A 22,176-nucleotide genomic window follows, 5' to 3' on the forward strand; every position below is an offset into this window, starting at 1 on the left:
TGCTGAATCCAGTGCAGAAGTCCAGAGAAATACAGAAAATAAAAGTATCCTTACAGATTTTGCCAGATATTACTGTAAGACTTGAAAGTGAGAAGCCTCAGAAGAGAAGTATTGAACACTAAGTGCACAGAAGTTACCAGCTAGATAAAAAAGTAAAAAAAAAAAAAAGCCAGGAATAATCTTAGATACAGACAGTACTAAGACTGACAAATAAGGCTATAAAGGTTAAAAAGAGAGTAGGCCATTTGGCTCATCTTGCTCCTTTTGATTGTTGACCAAAGAATCTTGTTAGGCTGTTTTCTGAAGGATCCCAGAAACTCAACTTCAACAACATGGCTGGACTGTTTGTTGCAGACACTTGTGATTCTTTCCATAAAGAAATGTCTTTTTTATTAAAAATGCAGTCCTAAATGCATCTGCATGTAATTTCCAAATAGTCTCAGAAAAGACTTTTTAAGGTTGTTAGAGCAGAAGGCTCTTGTGTTTATCCTGTTTTTTGTCAGGGGAAGATTTTGAACTTGTGTGTGCACTTTCTTGTACAAGCAAAAGCTTTTTTTGAAACTATTGTATACAGTGTATGTTACTTCTACAGGTTGATATTCATGTTTCATTTTCTTTTTGTAGTTAAAATATACTCTTAAAAAATTCCAAATTGCTTCACTCAGCAGCACACATATTGTCTTGGCTACTTTTCATACACTTCACTCCACCTGTTTTCAATGTTACTCTTGATTTTTTTTTTCTATTGTTTTATCTCACTTAATTTGGTTTCTCTTTTTTCTTGGATGTACGTCACTGGGATGCCTTATTTTGTGACATTTGTCTCTTTCAGTCTACTTGTGGAGATCTGTGAGGCACCCTTTTTAGTGATGAGGTTTTATTGAGGCATTTATTTGAAATATTGAGCTAATGTAGCTCCTTGACAGGCATCTCTGATCACTTTTCTTGTCTGTTTGATCAGAGTTGCAACAGATTTCTAATCCTGTATATTTTCCTAGGTTGCCCTCTCTTTTTTTTTATTGTCTTTTTGTTGCTATACGGTACTCTTTCCCTTTCCTGTGAAGCTTGGCCATTGTAAGTTTTCAAAATGATTTGTTTCTGAAACTACCCGTTTGGCTCTAGTCCAGTAAGACCTTAGCTCTCTCACTTTGTGCAACTGTGGACTCCCATAGCTGCAAATTACTGGATTACTTAGATGCTTTCTTATGCATTTTCCTGCTGTCTTTTCACTCTCCATATATCTTATTAGAATGTGCCGTAGAATAATTCTTCATATCCACTCTGGAGTTTTACTCTCTTTTTATTATTCTTGTGAAGATGGAAGTTTGTATAATGAAGTCTGAGAGGCTTTCTGTATATCACAGTTTTTCTTTCCATCTTTTGCTTCCCCTTGATTCATCTGTGGTGATCTAACATTCACATCACAGCCATTCTTTTTGATTTAGCTCATATGTTTTTTATTAGGTCAGTTGGACTTTTGCATGGAGTTTATTACTGGAACAGCCGTTGCAATCTATATGGATGTTTGACTTCTGCTTTCCCCATCTAGTATGGCTTATTATTCTGACTTCCCTTCTTTGAAAGTCATCTTTTTTTGGGAAGGCTGGTTCAGCTCTCCAATTCAGTCTGGACTCTCATCCTGTATCTCATTTGCTTGGATATCCTTCTCACTCCATTTGTGAGGGAGGTAATACCACTCTTTTGTCTTTGTGCTTTTGACACCTAGACTTTTATGTTTCCTTAATTTCCCACATGAAATGATTTGTTTTTGGTGACTTTCTTCTCTCATCTTTTGTTTTTCTTAGATGTGCTCAGAGATCTCCTTTTTTTCTTCATCTCCTGCTGTTGTGGAGAATTGCTGAATTTCACACAACCCTGAATATCCCTCTTTACCCATCTCTAGTGGACTTGCATCTGTTTAGAGTTTTCCAAGATGCAATAGTATGTCGGAGGTTTATTATGCTCTTATATACAGATTTCTTTTTGCATTGTGAGCACAATGTAGATGATACATTGTACTGCTTTGTTCTTATAAAATCTGTTAACCAGTGCTTCTGTTCAGTTGGAGTGAAGTTTAGGTACCTGAACCATTTCTGGAGTCTGGTCTCCAAAGGTTTTCTCTGTATCTATATTCCTAATGTTCTGTCTCGTCTGTTTGGTCTTATCAAGACTAATTGGACATTTTTTATTCCCTGCATGTCCAGACAGTGAGGTAGGAGAGATTTGTTCTTGGGAACTGTTTTTCTTGTTTCAAAGTGAATGGTTTTCTGACTTTGCAGTGGTTACTTTCCTGGAATGTGAATAAGCTGGATTGAAGTTTCAGTTCAAAGTAACCAATTGATAAGGGGCAGCTATATTATAATGATGATTACATCTTAAAATGGCATGGTTCACATTAATGTGTGAAATGAGAAATTCATCTGAAGTTTGTGGCCTGTAAAAAATTCTTTATGGAGGTGACACAATGTAATATCTACTATCTTTTGTGCAGGAAGGTTAGTATTTATCAGAAATACATTTTCATGTAAGGAAATTGTTAACTTAGGAGAAGTAAACATCTTTTCTTTGGTATTATTAGTTTTAATATTTATAAAGAGAGAAGTTTTAAATTAAATTTTGAATTAATTTTTAAGTCTGTAATACTCGTTTTAGTGCCTAAGGGTACAAACAGTTACTGCTCTAAATCGCACACTATACAGTCAAAGTATAATGATAAAATTATTTAATAAAATAATTTAAATCTTTGGTGTTCTTGCAAATAACTACAAACCAAAAACAAAGTTGGGTTGGTTGACTTTTATGTCATTTCACTTAAGAAAAATGAAGAAACATCAGAGCTTTATTAACTAACAAAAAATTAAAATAATTCCATATAACTTCACTGATAATGTCATGAGGCAAACCTCTCTATTAGTTTGTAACTTAATAAGAACATTTATGTTTTAGAAACAAAATCAGAATCTGGGCTTAAAATATTTTTGTATTTCTACCTTTAAACCCACATGGTTATTACTTCTTGTACCATTTATTTCATAGTATACTGTGACAATTTTTTTTTCTTGCAGTAGTTACTATGTTGCATATATTGTAAAAATGACAAAAATACTAAAAACTATTGGTGAAAAGAAAAGCTATTTCTATGGTACTACTGTTCTGGTACTTCTATAGTTTTCTTAATTTATACAGTTTAGTTTTCCAAAATATTATAATGTGTGCAGTTAGTTAAGAGAAGCAAAAACAGACATTATCATTTATATAAATATCCATACATACATACATCCACTTAATATTGCATATTCTTTAACCATGAATAATAACTTGTTAAAAGTTTTTTTTTTATTTAAGATTACCTAAATCTTTCAACAAGTATGTACTGTTGAATACAATACAAGCTGATATGAGCTAGAGGAGATTTTGCAGTAAAGAAAATGATGCTACTTCTGTTGTATTTTGTTATTCTTTTTGTGTGGGAATGTTTGTGTGAAGAAGTGTATAATGAATATATGTGTGTTAGACTAATTCGTCAATTATCCAAATACAGTTTAACCATAAAAGAAAGGTTATTTGTTGTGTTGCTTTATTGGGTGTTTGCTGTGAATCTCCCTGTATCAGTCTTTGCACATATTTCAAATGTGCAGTACTAGTCTGAATGAGTGGTTAGGAAACATGCATAATTTAAGAAGTTCAGTAATTATCATGATTATTTTGAACTGTTAATACATATTTTGCATTTCTGGATTAGAGGTTAATAGAATAAAACTATCTTACTTGTCAGTATATCCAACTATTATTTTTTTCCTTTAAGCTATTTTTTGTTTGTTGTACTTAAAGACCAAGTTTTTTTTTTTTTTTTTTTTCAGAAACGTTGTGATTTCAGAAATGTTTCTGATAGTGGGCCTTTTGTAGGTTGTTTCATCATCACAAAGGAAACATTAAAGGATTTTTGAAAAGTCCTAAAATCTAGGAAGATCCAGTGACTTCGTTTCATATAACAAACATTGGTTTGCTTTTTCATTTAATCATGGATGTACCTTGTACTCTGGTGGTGATTTGTATACATAGTTACATGTATGTGTGCATATCTGTTTGACATCACTTAGAATGTATACACAGTCTAAGTTGTTATACTGAAGTTCAACTTTTCCAGTGATTTTTAAAGACACTGAAACTTACACAAGATAAAACCATGGACAGATTTGTATGGAATCATTTGTGTATGTGACATGTTATATGTTTCTTCTGAAAACATTTTTAAATTTATGTATATTAGAGCATTTTAAAATTCACTTTAACAATTGCATTCATGTCCTGTAGCCAGCTTTCAAATACTACTTAGTAACTGTTAGTATGTAAAATGTTAAATTATGAATTGCAAATAAAATAAATATTTTAAATTTTTAAATACTAGAAATAATGAAGCATTTTATTTTTATAAATATTACTTTTTTGCAAATATTTGTTTTAAAATTATTTAAATCTTTTTGAGTTTTTACGTATTTTGTACAGGAAAGACAAATGCACAACCGTGAACTGTTGAAAATTTTAAGTATAAAAGTGAAGAAGTTATTGAGATCTAATTAATTTGTTATTAGAGCCAGATTAGAATATTGTGTAAACAAACACTCAAGAAGAGGATCTGAATTACTAACTATGTTTTATGGTCAATTTAAATATGCTAATATATTATCTTCCTGAGATTAACATGTCCGTTGTGAATCAATTTGTTCTACAATTTGTATAGTAGAAACTTGCGTTAACTGATAAAGTCTAGATTTTGCTTAATGTTTTGTTTAATAAGTTTTTAATATTGTTGATGACAAAAATGGATGTCTACAATGCCTGCCTCCACATCCCAAGTGCACTTCAATTTTAACTTTTATCTTTGGTATGTTCATCTCATGGTAGCAAACCAATATTTAGCATTCCCCTTCAGATTTGTCTTCACTCTATATGTTGTTTTTGTTTTTTGTCACATTTTTTGGGCATTCACTCATCATATTCATACTCTTGGGATGAGATTTCATTATTATATGGATGACTAACTTGTAACTCTTTCCAAGAGTTGACTACTCCCACTCCCCAACTCTTTTTTGAGGCAGCTCAAATGAGCTGGTTGACTTAAATTGGAGAAGTCAATCCTTTGACTCATGAAATATTTAGTATATTTGAGGGTTGTTCATGTCTATATTAATGAATAAACAGATTTTGTAGTTTTTGAAAGTGTAACATTAAATTCCACATTTTAGAAAATACATCTGTACCTTTATAGTGTCCATTTTAATAGTATATGGCATTTAGATATAGATAATTAATTTGATTAAGAAGTATTGTTTGTCAATATCAAACACATTGATTACTATAACCTAAAATATGTAATTAGTTTAAATTATGATTAAATAATTTGTTTTTAAAATTAATTGGTTAATCAAACTGTGGCATTATGGTTTCTCATTACTATTTTTGATGAATTTAAAGTTTTCAGCTTAATCAAAAATACTGTTTCCTAATGGCATTCCTTCATAAGGTATACATAACAAGCTTTACCACTACCATAAATTTATTCGATAGTATAAAATAATTTTACTTACTACTGGCAATTTTTTAAAATTAACATCAACATAAAATTTATTTTCCTCATATGAATGATTTCTTTTGCACAGTTATGTGTGAGCATTAAATCTTTGAAAAACTAATTCATATAATACTTTGCGCATTTTTGTTTTATTGCAAAGCTACAGAATGTTGTGTCTCTGTTCATCAGTCTCAGAGTACAGACAACACATTGTGTAGTTTTGTGCTTAACAACAAAGAAGTGAACCATCCAACTCTAAATTTTAGCATTGCAAGTTCGTAAAAGTACTGATAGCTGACTTGGAGACTGCTTTATTTAAAAATTAGCTTGTGGGCACTAAATATAATTTCAGGAATGGTGGTCAGTTATACAGATGAAATGTGGTTGATTTGCTTGTAGAGATCAGCAAAAGTTCAGGTAACTTGGTTAATGTATAATCACCCTCATTCAGTACAAGTTCGTAGCTTGCAATATACAGTAAATTAGCTGTTGCATAGCAGAATTCCTTCATTTTATAATTATTTTGCAAACAATTTTGTCAAGATGAGTTGTCAAAAGACTGTTGGATTACATGTTCACAAATCTTTTGTTTAACTGGGTGATTTTATGATCTTTGCTTATCAGCAGCTTTATTAACACTGGAAAGCAGAAAATGTGTTTTTTTTTTTTGCTACTAGATAAAATGCAGCTGTTTGAGTAATTTGATGATATTGACTTTAAAATCATGTTGAAAATTACTGATCACCTCTGGTTTTCTTGATATGGTAAATTTATTTTGAATATTCTTATATATCATGAAAAGTTTTTTTCTTTAATAATTTTATTTATTTGTTGAAAATTGCAATTAAGAATACCACCTAATTTGCAAACTTTGATAATTTTTTTTTTTGTATTTGCAGCATGAGCAACAGGAATCAATAGCCTAGTGTTCCAGTTATGCAAATGTATAACTTCCACTAACTTTTTAGATGAGCCAGTCAAGTCTTCATGCGTGAGGATAATCTTTATTACCTAATTCTTCCATTAGTGCATTACTGTTTGTACAAAAATACAAGGTATCTTGTATGCTGTAGTGAGGACAGGAATGACTTTTTGATAAATTGAAATTCTTGCTTCTGGAGCTAATATATTCTATTGCTGTAAACAAAACCCAGGAAGTTCTTCATGCTGCTCTGACAGAAGCAATTTTTGAACCAGATCAATTAGCTCTTCTTGTTTGAGGTAGTTTTATGTTCAGATGCCACACGAATAGAATTATTAGATGAAGATGATAAAGATGATTCATTTGTCTTCTTTGCAGGATAAGTTTTGTTTCCCAATTCCCTGATGGATATGGCACTGGAAGACCATCCACAATAAGGTAATGGTTTCATTGCAGTTGCAGTATTTGGATATTTAATGTATTATTTAGTTGTATCTGAATATCCAGAAACATTAGTTATGTAAACATAACAGTTAGAAGATCTTTGGGCTCATGCTATATGATGGAAAATTGAAATGTCATATTTTCAATATTCTTATTTAGCTTGTACCCCAATGGGACAGCAGTAAATGTATTGGACTGCCAGTGATAAATTCTGGATTAATAGACACAGCAGATGGGTCAATGTGGCTTGCTTTAAAACAACCAAACCAAATCCTTATTCAGCTACTATGACAAGCCATTGTTTTTGTTTGTCACTAATATTATACCCATTTTAATTATAGTAAACCATCTTATGTATAATGTTTTTCCTTTATGAAACAGTTATATATACTTTTCACAAGTGTAGCTAAAACTGTCTGGGTGATTTTTTACACTCCTTGAACAGGAAGCAGCCAGCAATTTGAAATGAGTTTCCACAAAATATGAAAAAACTTATGTTTACAGAATTAGTCTAAAAGATTTTAAAAACAAAAGTTTTTGCATAATTTCACCATATTGTGGGTGTGATGTGAGGAAAAAGATCAGACTTTGTTTTGACTGTATGTGGAGTAAGGCAAAGTGAACCACTGACTCCACTCCTTTTATGACAAGTCAAGGGATTTCTTAAATATTCCGACAAACTGAGTATGTGAAGGTTTCATAATTCCTAGGAAGAGCAAGTGAGAATGGAAATGAAACAAGTACAAGTTGCTACAATTATACAGAGAGCATGTATGGACAAAATTGTAAACCAATACAATATAGTAAATGTATGAAGATATAAAAAGTCCCTTTTTACCCATTAATCTGTCAGAGTAAATTTAATTTCACACCATAAATCTAGTGTAATGAGTTTATTGTATGGTATTTTACAGTGCTGATAAAATATTGATATATTATAATAAATAAAAACATAGAAGTGATAACAAATTCTGGCTGCATTTTTAAAATTGGCACCATCAGATTACCCTGAATCATTTGAGTTTTTTTCTAGTAGCAAATATTTTTTTTCTGGGGTAATTGATTACATTTGCTTATTCAATTAATACTGTGTCCCTCAAATGGTATGTGCAAGCAAACAGATAGCTACTGTCACTAGTTATAACAGAGGCAGTGTGAGAAATTTTTAATTACTTAATTGTGACAATAAAAAAAAAAAAAGACAATAACCAGAAATCTTAATTTCATTTACCTTATTATCATGATAATTTATTCAATTCTGATTAATCAGTTGCTGATATAATTGAAGAGAAATAGTTAGAAATGCTAACTTTGCTTAAACAATTAGTTTGTGATGCTAATAGATGTAATTGCTGCTCTCAGGAAATATAGTATATCAAAGTGTCTGGCTTTAATAGTGTTGCTTTCACATATGTGGTGAATTTTGCATTGACAGATTTGTGAATTTTAACACTACTACTGAATTTGTAAAGGTTTTTGTGACATTTAAGAATACCTCTATTAATATAGTTTGTTAAGCAACTCAAAATTTCTGTTTTATTTGTTAGTGATTTTGTGACTTCTTCAAGTAACAAATTGTATGAACTGTCTATTTTTCTGTATTCCTGAACATTTCATAAGAATGTTGAGTTTACAGTTACACTATTTAATAGTAAGTATATTCAACTGATCTATTCTAATATTATACATTTTAATATTTTATCAAATTTGTTTAAGACATTGTGTGTTTCCAGACAACTTGTAATGTACAACTAAGTTTTTGTTCTATACAGTTAACTCTCCTTTGATCAGGAGTTACTAGCATTTACATTTGAATTAAAATTGGATTCCAACCTGTGAATAGGTACATTCCATATCCTCTCCATACCTGTTTTTTTAGCAAAAGTGTGCAAGGAAGAACTTGATCTCCTTGATAGTAAAAATGCAATTACCTAAACCATGGAAAGCTTTATAAAATGTAGCTAGCACAATTTTCTCTAAGTTTTGAGATTCCAGTGTAGAGAAATTTAATAACATGATCTCAGTTGTAAGATAATTTTAACATAATTTGACAAAACCTTTAGATCTACTGTTTTTAACATTTAACATCTTACTCTAGGTTATTTGAGAGATTACATTATTTTCTAAGCACATAAGATAATGACAAATCTTTAAATTTATTGTGATTAAAAGTTTTCTGACTTTTTACATCTTGTTTTTGGCCAATTTAGAATTATTATTTTTTAAACCTTTTAGATCCTACTGTTGAACAAAGCAGTGATGTTGGTAACATAGATGAAGTTACAAGTCCACACACCTCCCAAGAAAAGGCTGTTATTAGTACGAGAGAGAGAGAGAGAACAGAAAGGTGTTAGTCTAGTAACTCATGATCTGTAAAAGATAAAAGAGGAATTGGATGACTTTTCCAATCGGTTGGATAATAATGTAGAAAACTCTAAACTTCCAGGGTTGACAATTCTGGCTCCATTGTCAGATCATTTACATAACAAATCTGTTACTACTGGGAACCAAAGTTTTTTGAATTGGGAATTGCTATAAAGTGACATTTCCATTGATGAAGGACACACGTCAGGTCAGTACTGATAAAGAACTTGTTACACCATTTACTATGGTGACACTTGCAACAGAAATGAATGACTCAACTGATAATGTAAATACTAATGTTCACTTTTTAGGAGAAACCTTACCAGTTACAGTTGTTAGTGCTGCTGGGAATTCTGCAGTGAATGTGAATACATCCAAACAGCAGGTTGTCATTCTTCAGAAACCGCAACCACCTAACCACAGTTCTCTTTCGGTCTCAATTCCTACAGTAGTGGCCTCCTTTCAACCTGTTGGACAGTTGAATAAGCCAGCCACTCTTGTGTGTTCTCAGCCCTCTACTGTATGTACTTCAACAGTTTATGTGCCTTTGACTCTTGGGAAAAATTCTGAAAAGATTGTTGTTCCTCATTCCACAGTCACAATGCCCCAGCAGACTCCACTTGTAGCCCAGACTGCACCCAAGCGACCTTGTCTTGTGCCTAGTGGTCAGTCAGTTACAAAAATCATGCTTTCCAAAAATTCATTGGTGAGTAATCAGTCGGGGAGTCCAGTTGCTGTTTCAGTCACTAATGTGGCTACTGGGTCATTAACCAGTCAACAACATGCAATCTTACTGGCCAGTCCAGGTAAATCTTACTCTGTCAATAAACCTATTACATCCACTGGACCTTCTGTTGTGCGTGGTATTACTGGTAACTCCAACAAGCAGGTATGTGGTTATGTGTTTTACATAAAAATATTCATATTATAATGTATTTTAACAGTCATAATATCACCCTTTGGGATTTGTCTAATCCTAATAGAAATTTGTCCTTTATTGGTGTGTAGTTGCATTAAATGAATCTTAGTGAAATGTTTTGATAGAACATTCCTGTATATCTTAGCATAAAATTTCAAACAAGCTTTATCAAGCTCTTTTGATATGTTGATACTATTCAAACAAAAACAACTGTTATGCATGAATTACCATGGTAATTTTTCAAATGAAAGTTATTTCAATTAAAGTATTTATAGCTCTGTAATGATAACTAAAAATTTCTCTACTCAATCTTTTTAAAGAAGTTATGAAGTTTACATCGGAGCAATTATCTGATATTAATAAAAAATTTGTAATAATACATGCACATTCTATTTTAATTAAAACTTATTTGTTTTACATAATTTGTAAGCATAATTGCTGTTTAAGACGTGAAGAAAACAGGTTTTTGGAAACGAGTGCTTTTGTTTGTTGGATTATATTCATTAAAACATTGATGAAAACCAAACTGTGTGTACAAGTACATTGACTATATTATCTATTATTTTTATTAAAGTATTAAAAAAGAAGTTTATAACTTTTAACTTGTACTTTTCTTGCACCATATTAGTAATGAATAATGAAAAGTTATAAACTTTTCTTGCACCATATTAATAATGAATAATGAAAAGTTATAAACTTTTCTTGCACCATATTAATAATGAATATAATGTAAATTTTTCAACTTCAATAAACATTACATCTTTCAATGAATTTTGTGAAGAAATACTAATGTCTAAATTAGAATAACACTAAAAAATTACAATTTCTAAATCAGCATCAGACTTTATTTGAAAATGGGACAATAAATAGATATTCTATAGGTTTTGGTTATTTTCCCAATAGTTGCCAATTTATAGTGTAAATTTGTCTGTATCATTTAGCCATTGAATACATAATTTTCATACAAGTGTTAAGTAGGATATATAGAAGAGTAAACTCAAAAATTATATTGATTTTATGTTTATTGTAATTACCAATTTAAAAAAAAATGGCTAGTAAAATTTGTCTCTTTTGGGGGGGGGGAGATATCTATAGATTGTAATTATGTTGTATGTTTGAAGTCCATAACTTCATTCAAGCCTCTCAAGTTTTTACGTTTTTGGTTTATTGTATGACAGTTCTAATTGTAAGCACCAGGAATCATCTCTGCATTCTGTCACAATGAATAGTCTTTGACTGCTTATTTACTGTCTTACAACTTTTTGTTCATTTCTCTTTGGCTGCTTGCTGGCTTTGTACTGTTTACTTTGCTGTGAGAATACATGCATATTTGATATTCAGGAAATGAATTGCTGTAACCTTTAGGTTAACATAGACCTGAGGTGGCCAAACTTGCTTAACGTAAGTGTCACATGCGATAAACTTCAGATGTTTGAGAGCTGCAAGACATGAACAGATATTTTAACACACAGATGTTTGATATTGTTACATGCACAGTGTTACATTAACAGATATATTTACACACACACACACACACACACACACACACACACACACACACACACACACACACCAAATGTTTTCAAAATCCTGGTTGATTACTGGTTTAATTACATTGTGCATATTTAATATGGTAATGAACTACAGAAACATCTACAAAATATGCAAATTTGCATTTCATTAACATTTAAAGGAGATGGCGAAAAATAAAAGGGATAAAAACAGATATTTTTAATCATATTTATTTGTCTTAGTGAATATGTGGTCAAAACATGTAGGAAAATATCTAAAACAATAAAATTAAAGATTTTAATCAGATACCACCTTACAAAATTTGTCTTATTGTAATATTTTTCTGATGCAAACAAACATTGTTATTATCAGGTTATTTACTCCAGTAGAAGTCTTGTGAGTGTCCATCTTGGTTATGAGTCATTGAAATTCAGGTTGATGTGTTGTCTGAGCTGTACAAGTTAGCTCCGTCAGGTGTTGATTTGTAAGGATTGCACGATGCTTTGACTTCTTAACTTCGTTACACAGTCCAGTGATTCATAGCAGTATGTTGTGCTGAAAATTGAGACAAGTTGCTCACTGGTTTTCCTCAGTACAGGATATTCTATTTTTGGAACTTGCTTCCAGAACTCAATTGAAGAAGAGATATATGGATTATCTTTAGACCCAGATCCTCTTGTAGCTCTGTTAGTTCAATTTCCACAGCAGATGATTCTGTAACCAGAGGTTCAAGAATTGCACAACCATCATTGATCACATCAACCATGAATGGATTTACAAGAAAGGCAAAGCAGGGCTTTATCTTCTGCATGTCCTCAAACCTGTCTAAGAAATTATCAAACAGTTCTTGTAATTTATCTTTGTATTCTTCCAATTTGTGGTCTTTTATTTCAATATTGGAGAATGTATTTACTCTTCTTTTGAGATTGGGAAAGTAACTGAAGTTTCTTGACAATGCCTTTTTTTTTACTTAAACTCTGAGTTATTATATGTGGGATATTGTCTGGTCATTGTACTTGTGAGATTAGTTACTCTGAGCCTATATAGTTTTTTATTCTTGAAGTATGTTATCATCAGCTAAATTGATGGATCTTATTTGATATTTAAGTTATCCATCAGTGACTTTTGATAATCATGACCCAATATGAAAAGGAAAGCTTTGAAAGTACAATTTACTTCCATTTTCATATGCATATCATGACATGAAAGGACAGATATTAATGATCGTAATTATTCCCCTTGACCCTTAACTAGTAAGATAAAATATTTGTATCATAAATGGTAGTTGAAAATAACCATTGTGTAATCTTTTCAGAAATCTTTTCTCTATATTATAGTGGGGTCAGAATGAGCCACAGGTGTCAAACAAATAATTGCAACAGTAATTAACAGTACCATGATAACAAATTTATTTTATTCAACATTCAAAAATTGATTAAGAATAGAGTACAGAAAATGTGGGGTAGAGAGCAGCATAGTTGTGTTAGAATTTCAATTAAAAACCAACACAAGTCACTCGGACTCGGCCCTTACCTGTTGAGAGTTAATATAACCTGTTGAGAGCGACTAAGTTTTAAGCAGTTTAACTATCAAATGTTTTAACTGAAACTGGTTTATTTTATGTGTTAAACATCTTCTACCTTCCCACTACACACTGCTGTTAATTTGTTTTATTGTAACAGTAATGATCCCAGTAAGTTTTTGTAAAAGCTGAAACTTAGATGTCAATTCATGTTTTGTACTTCTGTTCTTAAAAAAATGCTTAATTTCTTGCAAAATACACAGATTAGAAATTAAGAATAATCTCGATTAAAATCAAGCGTCATACATAGGTGTTATACCTTTTTATGTATTTTGGATTATTGCTTTATGGATTTTGAATCAGAAATGTATTACATAAAAAGAAGAAAAAACTTGAGTATTTCACCAACTTGTACATTTTATCCCCCTGTTTAAAACTTAAGTGTTGTTGATAGATTGCTAATAGCTTATGAAGCTAAACTCTTATCTGTAAAACTTAACAGTAACTTGACATACTTCATGTCCTGTTTTTAGAAATATTTCTATTGCACAAAGTACTAAACTAATACTTTTATACCTCTTCCTACGAAACTTGCATTTAATCTGCATTAACATAGATTTCGATTCATTAGAATCCTGTATTAAAGGAAGTTCTGGTGGGCTTGCAGTAGACTGAGCAAAATCAAATACAAATGAGTGTCACAGAAATGGTAATGTGAACTTACAAATCTGAACCAGTCAGTTCTATATTGCAAGAAAGTATGCACTTTTATGCACCTACTTAATTTTATTTGATACTGTTTAATAATACAAATTTTTTTAATTAGGATTATTTTATAAGTTTTTTGTTTTATGAATTGTGAAGATTACAAGCGCAGCTGTTTAATAAAGATATTGAAAAACTAGTAATGTGTTGTGGTCTTGTGGCTCCATAACTATAATTAATATAATTGCTTAGAATACAATTCATTCATAGTTTTGAAAGTGGAGAAATAAAGGCCTAATTTAAGTAGTTTAACTGTGAAAAGGTATATTGATGTTTATAGTAAGTTGTTTTATCTTCCTATTAAAAGTGCACTTTATCTTGCTTGTATTTATGCAGATACTGTGCAATAACTGTCTGTATACTTTTTAAGGGGTTTTATTTGCTGTCCCCTGTGAAGTCCTCAGGAACAAAAGTTACCATGATTCCTGTCTCTCTTCCCAAGTCACCCCAAAAAATTGCTCCAGCGCCAGCATGTGGGATGACACCAAATTTCCCAAAAGTAGCCATAGCAACTGCCATTGCTGGAGGATCTACACCAACAGTAACTACTACGTGTACAATAGCCAAGCAGACAACAATACCAGCAACAACAACTAAAGTTCTCTGGAAGACTGTTGTTCCAGTATGTAAAATGTATCTTGTGTAAAAACAGTATAGCTGGATTTTTCTTATGAAAACGAGATTAGTTTTTTTATAATATTTTAAAGAACAAAAATGTGCAGGCTTTGTTAATCAAAGGTTTGCAGTCTTTAGCATTTTCTTTTGGATAATCCAAGAATAATACAGCACTAAACCATTATGTGTAATTTTTGTGTTAGCGAGCCAACAAATAGTATCCAAACTAAACAAATTACAAGTTAAATTAATATTCTTCAATTTAAATTTAATAAGTGTATTAATTATTTAATAGGCCAAACCATATAATAATTTCATCAGGAAATGGAAGAGGTACAACTGAATTGTTGCTAAAGTTTTTAATTGACATCATTCAAATATAATTGTATATTTGGTATAATGTACAGCAAGTGAATATGGTTGTTAAACTTCTTTTTTTTTTCCATTATATTTTTAATATTCTATCATTGAAGTGTGGGTAATATGGTTTTTAGTGGAAAGTCACTGTCTAAATCAGTAAGTTTTGAGTTGGTACATGCCTGAATAAATGTTACATAATTTGTTGTGAATGGTAAATGTTTAATCAAAGGAAATGTGCTTTTTATTCACTATTGTGGCTAATGGAAAAATATGATGTTCAATCTAAGCATAGATTAAACATTTCTACAAATTAATTTCTCACATTGTATAGTTGTATTGTTATTACAGGATGTAATCATAGCAGACTTATAAAATATTTTTTGTAAGCTTGTCCTCTTGAATGAGTGGATCTAAAGTTTCACTTGTAGTGTTTTTTCTTCTTTTTTTTTGTAAGTTGTCAATATTTTAACGTATTCTATATACTAATCAATGATGTCGAGAAAACCCACTTGTAGAGAAAATATATATGTAAAAACGGCTTGTTTTATGTAGAGGAGCGAACAACATTTCAACCTTCTTCGATCATTGTCAGGTTCATGAAGGTCGAAATGTCGTTCGCTCCTCTATGTAAAATATCTTCTTAACCCAGACGAGCCATTTTTACATACATGTTATTCTATATATTGTAAAAAAGCAGGACAAGTAATTCAGCAGAGTAGTAAGAAACTACAAAAAAAATGCATGTAACAAGGGAACAACATTTTTATTAACTTTGAAAGCTTTAATGCAAGTAATATTGTAAACAAGTATTCGATTTTAAATATTTCAGCCAAGTGTTTATAAATTCAACAATTTCTTTTCACCATGCATGTTTTTCTAACTTAGTTTTTACTTTAATGCAACTATACTATAGAATTCAGAATAATTATACATGTACAATTATGTATTTTTAGGCATTTTCCATCCCTGTATGACACTTATTCAGGGATGTATGATTATTAAAATTTTGGCTGATAAGGCAAGGAAATCTGCTAGTATTGCTTGCTTGAAAGAAATCTTGGTCCCCATGGTCATTGTATGTTAAGCAAGTACATGCTAGTCTGTATAGTTCTGTGTGACCTGTTGAGAGCTGTGTCATAAAGTAATGTATAGGCTTTGACATATTCAAAACTCAAATTTGAATTCTCTCCATTTAATTTAAAGGAAATTGGCAGGTTGCCAGTCAATAACTTGCCAGTTTTATTAGATGATTCATAAATTAACATTACAACTCGTATACTTTATCAGTGAAGATTAAATTTAAAGAACTGTGTACACATTTTTACTCCCTTGTCTTTTGACAGCCAACTGTCCAGAAGGTTACATGATAGATGTACAGAGGAAAAACCCTCCATTTTCCATCCTGCACTATTATTCATGGCCCTACTATTATTTGGAATTGTATTGTAATACTTAAAATCGTGAGGATTTGAGTCTTCTTAACTCACTTATGTACATAACATGAATGGTGTTTTTCACCCATATACTTTGATTCATCTTCATAAAATATAAAGTGTCTGCTGGCTGTTTTGTACTTTTTTTCTCGACCAGAGCATGTGTGAGATTTGGTGTCTTGTCCCATTGCCACTTTTAACCATTTTGTAATGCTTTTGGTTTGATTATAAACTTATCTTGATTAATATTAGAGCAAACAGCTTCTTTATCCAGAAATATTCTTGTTTCTGTCTTAATGGGATCAAATGTCCCGTTATTGATTACTTAGGTTCCAAGCTCACCAGCTCTTGAGTCATTTCTTTATCAGTTGATCTGTTCATGAGGACACAAATAAATCTGGTCTCATAAATCTTCTATTGGTTTATCTCTACAAACCTCTGGAATGTATATATAAAATTTTCTACATATTGCATTAGACATTTTTTCATATTTAACACCATATCTTCATATAACCTCTTTACACTTTTTGCTAGATGTGTTTTTTGGGTTTATCCAAAACATATCTATGCTTAATGTATTTGGTACTCTTATTGTGATATTTCGTAGTTTTCCCTATTTCTCACTGATGCCTTTTATCTGAAAGTTCTGCAAGTTGTGGAACTTAAGAATAAAACTCATTCTCTACTTTTCCCCAAGGAACTTCTTCTGACTTACCTTTTTCTTTTATTCTTGTTACACATTTTCTGGGTAAGTTTTTCCACTTTGACCCTTTCATTGTTATTTTTTCTTTCTGCTCACTACTGCCACCACCCTGTAACTGTTTTCCGTATGTCTTACATTTTTATAGTAGACGACAACATGACAGTTCAGTCTTTAGTTGGGTTACATCTAAAAATGCTTCATTTTCCATAGAAAATGATAAATATGACAAATCTTGCATTTAGTTTACAGGGATTTTATTGCAGCATACAGCATTGCCAAGGACAAGAAAACGGATAAGTACTTACCATAGAAACAACACACTCATTAGGCAAAATGGCTGGCTTTGTTTTTAAGTGACAATTCACATTTATTCCCTCTCTCGTCAGTTTTATCATTTTATCACTAGCTGTTTATCATGCCTAAATGAACATGTTTTCTTGTATTGAATGCATGTACTTCTGAAAAAATCCTCTTGGGTGACTGACCAACAATTTTAAGTTGTTCTGCATTAAAAAAAGTCGTGTAAAATTGAGTGGATGAATGAAACTTGCAATGTCTGAATAGGGTACATCGAAGCCATACCAGGTGGATTGGAAGGGACCAACAGTAATAAGTCTTAGTGCCATTGTATGCTAAATTATACAGTACTTAAAACAGCATCAAATATGATTTTAAAATATAATCGGTCAGACTCAACAATGTGAAATTCTACCAGTGAGAGTTTAATTTATGCCATTTTTAGTTTATATCACACTTCAGGTAAACATACATTTACAAAATCCTGTAATTAAACTCTTTTTGTGCTAATGGTTTTTTTTATGTTTGAGTGTGTGTTATCAACTATTATTAATAACATTATTACAGTATATTGAGCTAAATGGTTTTTTAAATTGACACTCTTTATATGATATACCAGTTTTCAAAGATAAATGTGAATCCAAACATAATGTAATTGTATGTACATTAGACATAAAAATTTGCTGTTTAAACAGAAGAAAAAAATTTAAAAGAAATACAATATAAAATCTAGAAAGAATATATTTGCAACATTTTTATAAATATTTTATTAAGTATAGAAATGGGTATATGGGAAAAATATTTGGAACTTTTGAATTGTTGACATACCGCTCTTTCAGGCAACTGTGAAATCATCAACTTCTGCAGCAGGGTCAGTTCCTCAAACAATAAAATTAGTTGCTGCAAGTGGTTTACCTCAGGTTGTGATGAAACCAGGTAATTTGCCTACTGCTAACCTGTCAGGACCTGGAGCTCCACCTGTTGTATGTCCAATCCAGGTGCCTGGGAGTAAATTCCCTTATGTAAGACTTGTAACTGCTTCTACTCAACAGACCCCAGTATCCACAGGTAAAAAGAATGCACTTTGCTTTCTGTCATAATATATTTTTTGATGTTATATCTTAAGTTCTTAGTTTTCTATAACACTAAACAATCTGAGACAATCAGCAAAGGCCATTGAAAGCCTACTGTTACATACATTTCACTATATTAAAAAGTGAATTTGTTTTAACTGAATGGAACTTTTAAATCTTGACTAATTCAAAAGAATTGTTCACAAAATGTATTTCTTTAATCAACTTTTAATAAAGTTTTAATGATGATATTAAAGGACATCTTCAAAGTATTGTGTTTGTAGTAATATCTTGAGAAAGAAAAACTCTGCTATTTTACTTTATCTTTCAGTGCTAGAGGGCTAATTTACATTGAGTACATGACTTCAAATTGAATTTGAAGCTTGTGTAGTTATAGTCTGTTGTAGCGTCTAGTCATCCCCTCTCTGACGACTGTGCATCTTGGTGGTACCCTTGCAACATAATTTACATTGCATAAGATCAGGTCTTAATGCTGTCATGTTCAAAGTAAACTACTCATCTTTTCTCATTTTCTATAGACCAACTTGTGCATAAGAACAATATAGCTTTTGTACCTTTTGTTCCACTACATTTTTTTTCTTTCAGTTGCAATTGTCATGTCATTTGCAGACGTGCATATTCAAAATCATTTTAATATTACGTTTTCAACCCTCTGAAATTGAATCAGAGTCAGAAGTGAATATTATCTTTTAAAACTAGTTCTTGCTATTTTGTAATTTTTCCTCTTGGAATTATTATTTTTCACAATGAATCTTCATCTAAACACCTTGAAGCATGGTCCATTTTATTCTTGTTTTATGAAATTATTGCAACATCATTGTCACACACTGGTTGTAGACTTTCACTATGCTGAAGTGGATTTTTCAATTTTTTTTTTTTTGATACATTTTGTAATTCAGTTTGTTTACCTAGAATTAGAACCATTTGAATTTACTGATTCTCTATTTGATTCTGACAGCTTTATTGTCTAATTGTTTTTTTATCTTAAGATGTTTCTAGTAGACCATAGCATTTCAAAAAAATTTGTCACTTCCCATATTCTTAAATGTCTTCTTATTTTTTCAGTTCTAGTGTTGTTACATTTTTCTCCCACTAATGCATATAAGTACTATTTCAAAATTGGGATCTCCATCTGTTCTACATTTAAGTATGGAATGTATGTCTTCTACTTGTTTAACTTCATTTTTACCTTCACTTGAAAGCTGGCATCTAAGGAGGCTGAGAAGTTTCTCAAAATTTCTCTCTTGCTTGTGTTGTTTTTTTTTCCTGATGCTTATTGTTTTCTAGAACTAGGGATCTGCATCACGGTTTTTTTTTCTTGCTTTTGCTTCTCTCATTTATTCTGTCTTTCCTTCTCTGCATAGTTTTTACAAATGACTTTATGACTTCTTGAATCCTTCAGAAAGAGGGAGAATATTTTTGGAGTGTTTTTTGTTCCTATCAACAGTACTTTCATGCTTTTTTTTTTTTTCGTACTGCCATACTTTTATCACACTTACTTCTTGTTAATGTCTTTCATCATTCCATTAGACTACATTCTTTTCTAACCATCCAGTGAAAGGTAATTTAGAATGGTTTTCAAATCACTAGCAAATTATGATTCTTAATCATTGGATCTTGCAGTTTTTAAAAATGTCCACAATCATCTGAGATTTGTTACATTTTCGTACTCCGATTTGTTTTGTTTTTTTCTCTATGCTGTATCAGTCTTTTGTACAAGAAGGTTGTCTCTTTTAAAGGTGTAGGCAAGTAAAGGCCTTTTGATCCGTGTCCATTTTTTAATTTTTTTCAGTCAATTAATTCCTGTTTGTACATTTTATTAAAATAATGAATTTCTTTAATTTATTAGTCTTTATCAAGAAAGACAGTTGGATGTCTCAGATAAACATACCTTTGGTTGTTATTACTTTTTTAATATTGAGATAGATTTTCATATTCAAGATGTTCTTATCTTGATAGAATTCCATTTCTTAATATTTCACTCAAATTATCTGATCTTTAAATTTGTACTGTATTTTTTTATTCTTATTTTTTTATCACCTTGTGATTCTTGCATCTTTTTAATCACCATTTTTTATTCAATACACAGCATATAATTATTAATTTTTTTAAAATCTGTGATTCTTGACACATGAGTGCTTTGAATGTGTGGTAATTACATTTTGTCATATTTTTCTGGTAATTCTACTCTGCCAGTGCAACCCTAGTTTCCTGCACTGGGTCAACTATAGCTATAAATTCCCTTGTGACATTCTGCTTGAGAATATCTCTTTTTCTCAAACCCAAACGTCAGTCTTCTATTGCAACATTGCCATGAGAGAAGAGGATTGATTCTTTGTAGACCAACAAGTATCTTTTGCTACATGGACAATGATTGATACTGGTTACTTTCATATATAATATTAATTTAAAATTTTAATACTTCTATCCATCAAATTTATTTACTGCCTAAACTGTGAATGTTTATGATAAATTATGAATTTATGTTTAATTCTTACTAATTATACTTTCATACCTTTTTGTATGGTTTGTTCTTCTCACAGTTGTAACACCTAGAACTGCCACAGTTGGACCTGTTAGTGGTATCAGAAACCTGGCTCACAGTGCTCAAGTAGGCACATCTACTGTGCAAACTGTTGGAATGTCATCAAACCAGCTACGCTTTGCCGTTCCAATTGTTCCGGCCATCTCAGGACATAGTCAGGTCAAGATCTTAAGTGTAAAATAGACCTTTTGTTGAAAATAAAACTTGAAATAATAGAATATTTCAAATTTTCTGTTGAGATTCATGAGTTTTGTTGTTCGTTGTAGATAACTGTATTTGTTATTTTTTAAATTGCATTGTTTCTTATAAATACATACAGATTATACTTGTACTGTATTTTCTAAGCTACGTAATATGTAATTGATACAAATATGTATTGTCTTCCTGTCATTATTTAATGCCAAAAAAGTAAATTGTCATTTACATATGGATAATGCATACTTTTTGTATCATTAGTATTTTTTATATACTATGTAAGTACAAATGTTACTATTATATGCGTGTCACTGCTTTTATGTTAAGTAAGTTAAGAATGGAGGGGTTATCATTTTATTGCTTTATGCAGAACAAATATTGTTTTTACCATTGTAAAATAAATGTACTCTCTGCTCATCCTACAAAATTTATAAGAGCCATATTTAAATAGCTGGCTCGTGTAGAATGTAACATTTGTTTTTTATAACTTGGAAAACATTTATCTCATGTGAGATACTTGATACATAGTTGTACTTAAAGCTACAGGAAGTTTCAGCAAAAATGTATTAAACTGTTCCAATGCTTTTTGCTAGTTAGTTTCTCAGTGTTAAAATTGTTTACACATTAAATGATGCAAGTCTCAGACCATATCACTGTATCTTTTCATAGTCTGTTCCAAGACTCGAGTTTGTTTAGCTTTGAAGTATGTGAACCTCAAAGTACTGCTGTTTGAAATTTTATTTTTAATTTCAAAAATGTAAAATATCATATATGAATCATAACCTTATGTAACGTGTTGAAATATGATGGACCTTGTTCCATATGGGTCTGAAATCATTCTCTGCATAACTGCATTTTACTCTTGTATGTTAGTAACATTGTGTGAAATTTGTTCATTTTCATTGAATTATAAT

At 31.0% G+C, this 22,176-nt stretch overlaps 1 protein-coding gene across 13 annotated transcripts in view; it reads left to right on the top strand.

Moving 5' to 3' along the window:
- Nucleotides 1-22,176, top strand: part of LOC143255888 (uncharacterized) — a 75,040-nt gene that overhangs the window by 14,581 nt on the left and 38,283 nt on the right. For 3 of the 13 annotated variants that reach the window (XM_076512258.1, XM_076512259.1, XM_076512260.1), the window contains exons 2-7: nt 6,472-6,563; nt 6,873-6,932; nt 9,174-10,191; nt 14,391-14,642; nt 18,268-18,496; nt 21,066-21,226. In XM_076512258.1, the coding sequence (XP_076368373.1) occupies nt 9,493-10,191; nt 14,391-14,642; nt 18,268-18,496; nt 21,066-21,226 (1,341 nt within the window). In that variant the 5' untranslated portion in view covers nt 6,472-6,563; nt 6,873-6,932; nt 9,174-9,492. Of the gene's footprint in view, nt 1-6,471; nt 6,933-9,173; nt 10,192-14,390; nt 14,643-18,267; nt 18,497-21,065; nt 21,242-22,176 lie in introns of all 13 variants that reach the window. The other 10 variants (XM_076512255.1, XM_076512263.1, XM_076512257.1 and 7 more) reach the window with 4 other exon arrangements.

Source organism: Tachypleus tridentatus, chromosome 7 (genome assembly GCF_004210375.1).
Source record: "Tachypleus tridentatus isolate NWPU-2018 chromosome 7, ASM421037v1, whole genome shotgun sequence".
NCBI classification, from domain to species: Eukaryota; Metazoa; Arthropoda; class Merostomata; order Xiphosura; family Limulidae; genus Tachypleus; species Tachypleus tridentatus.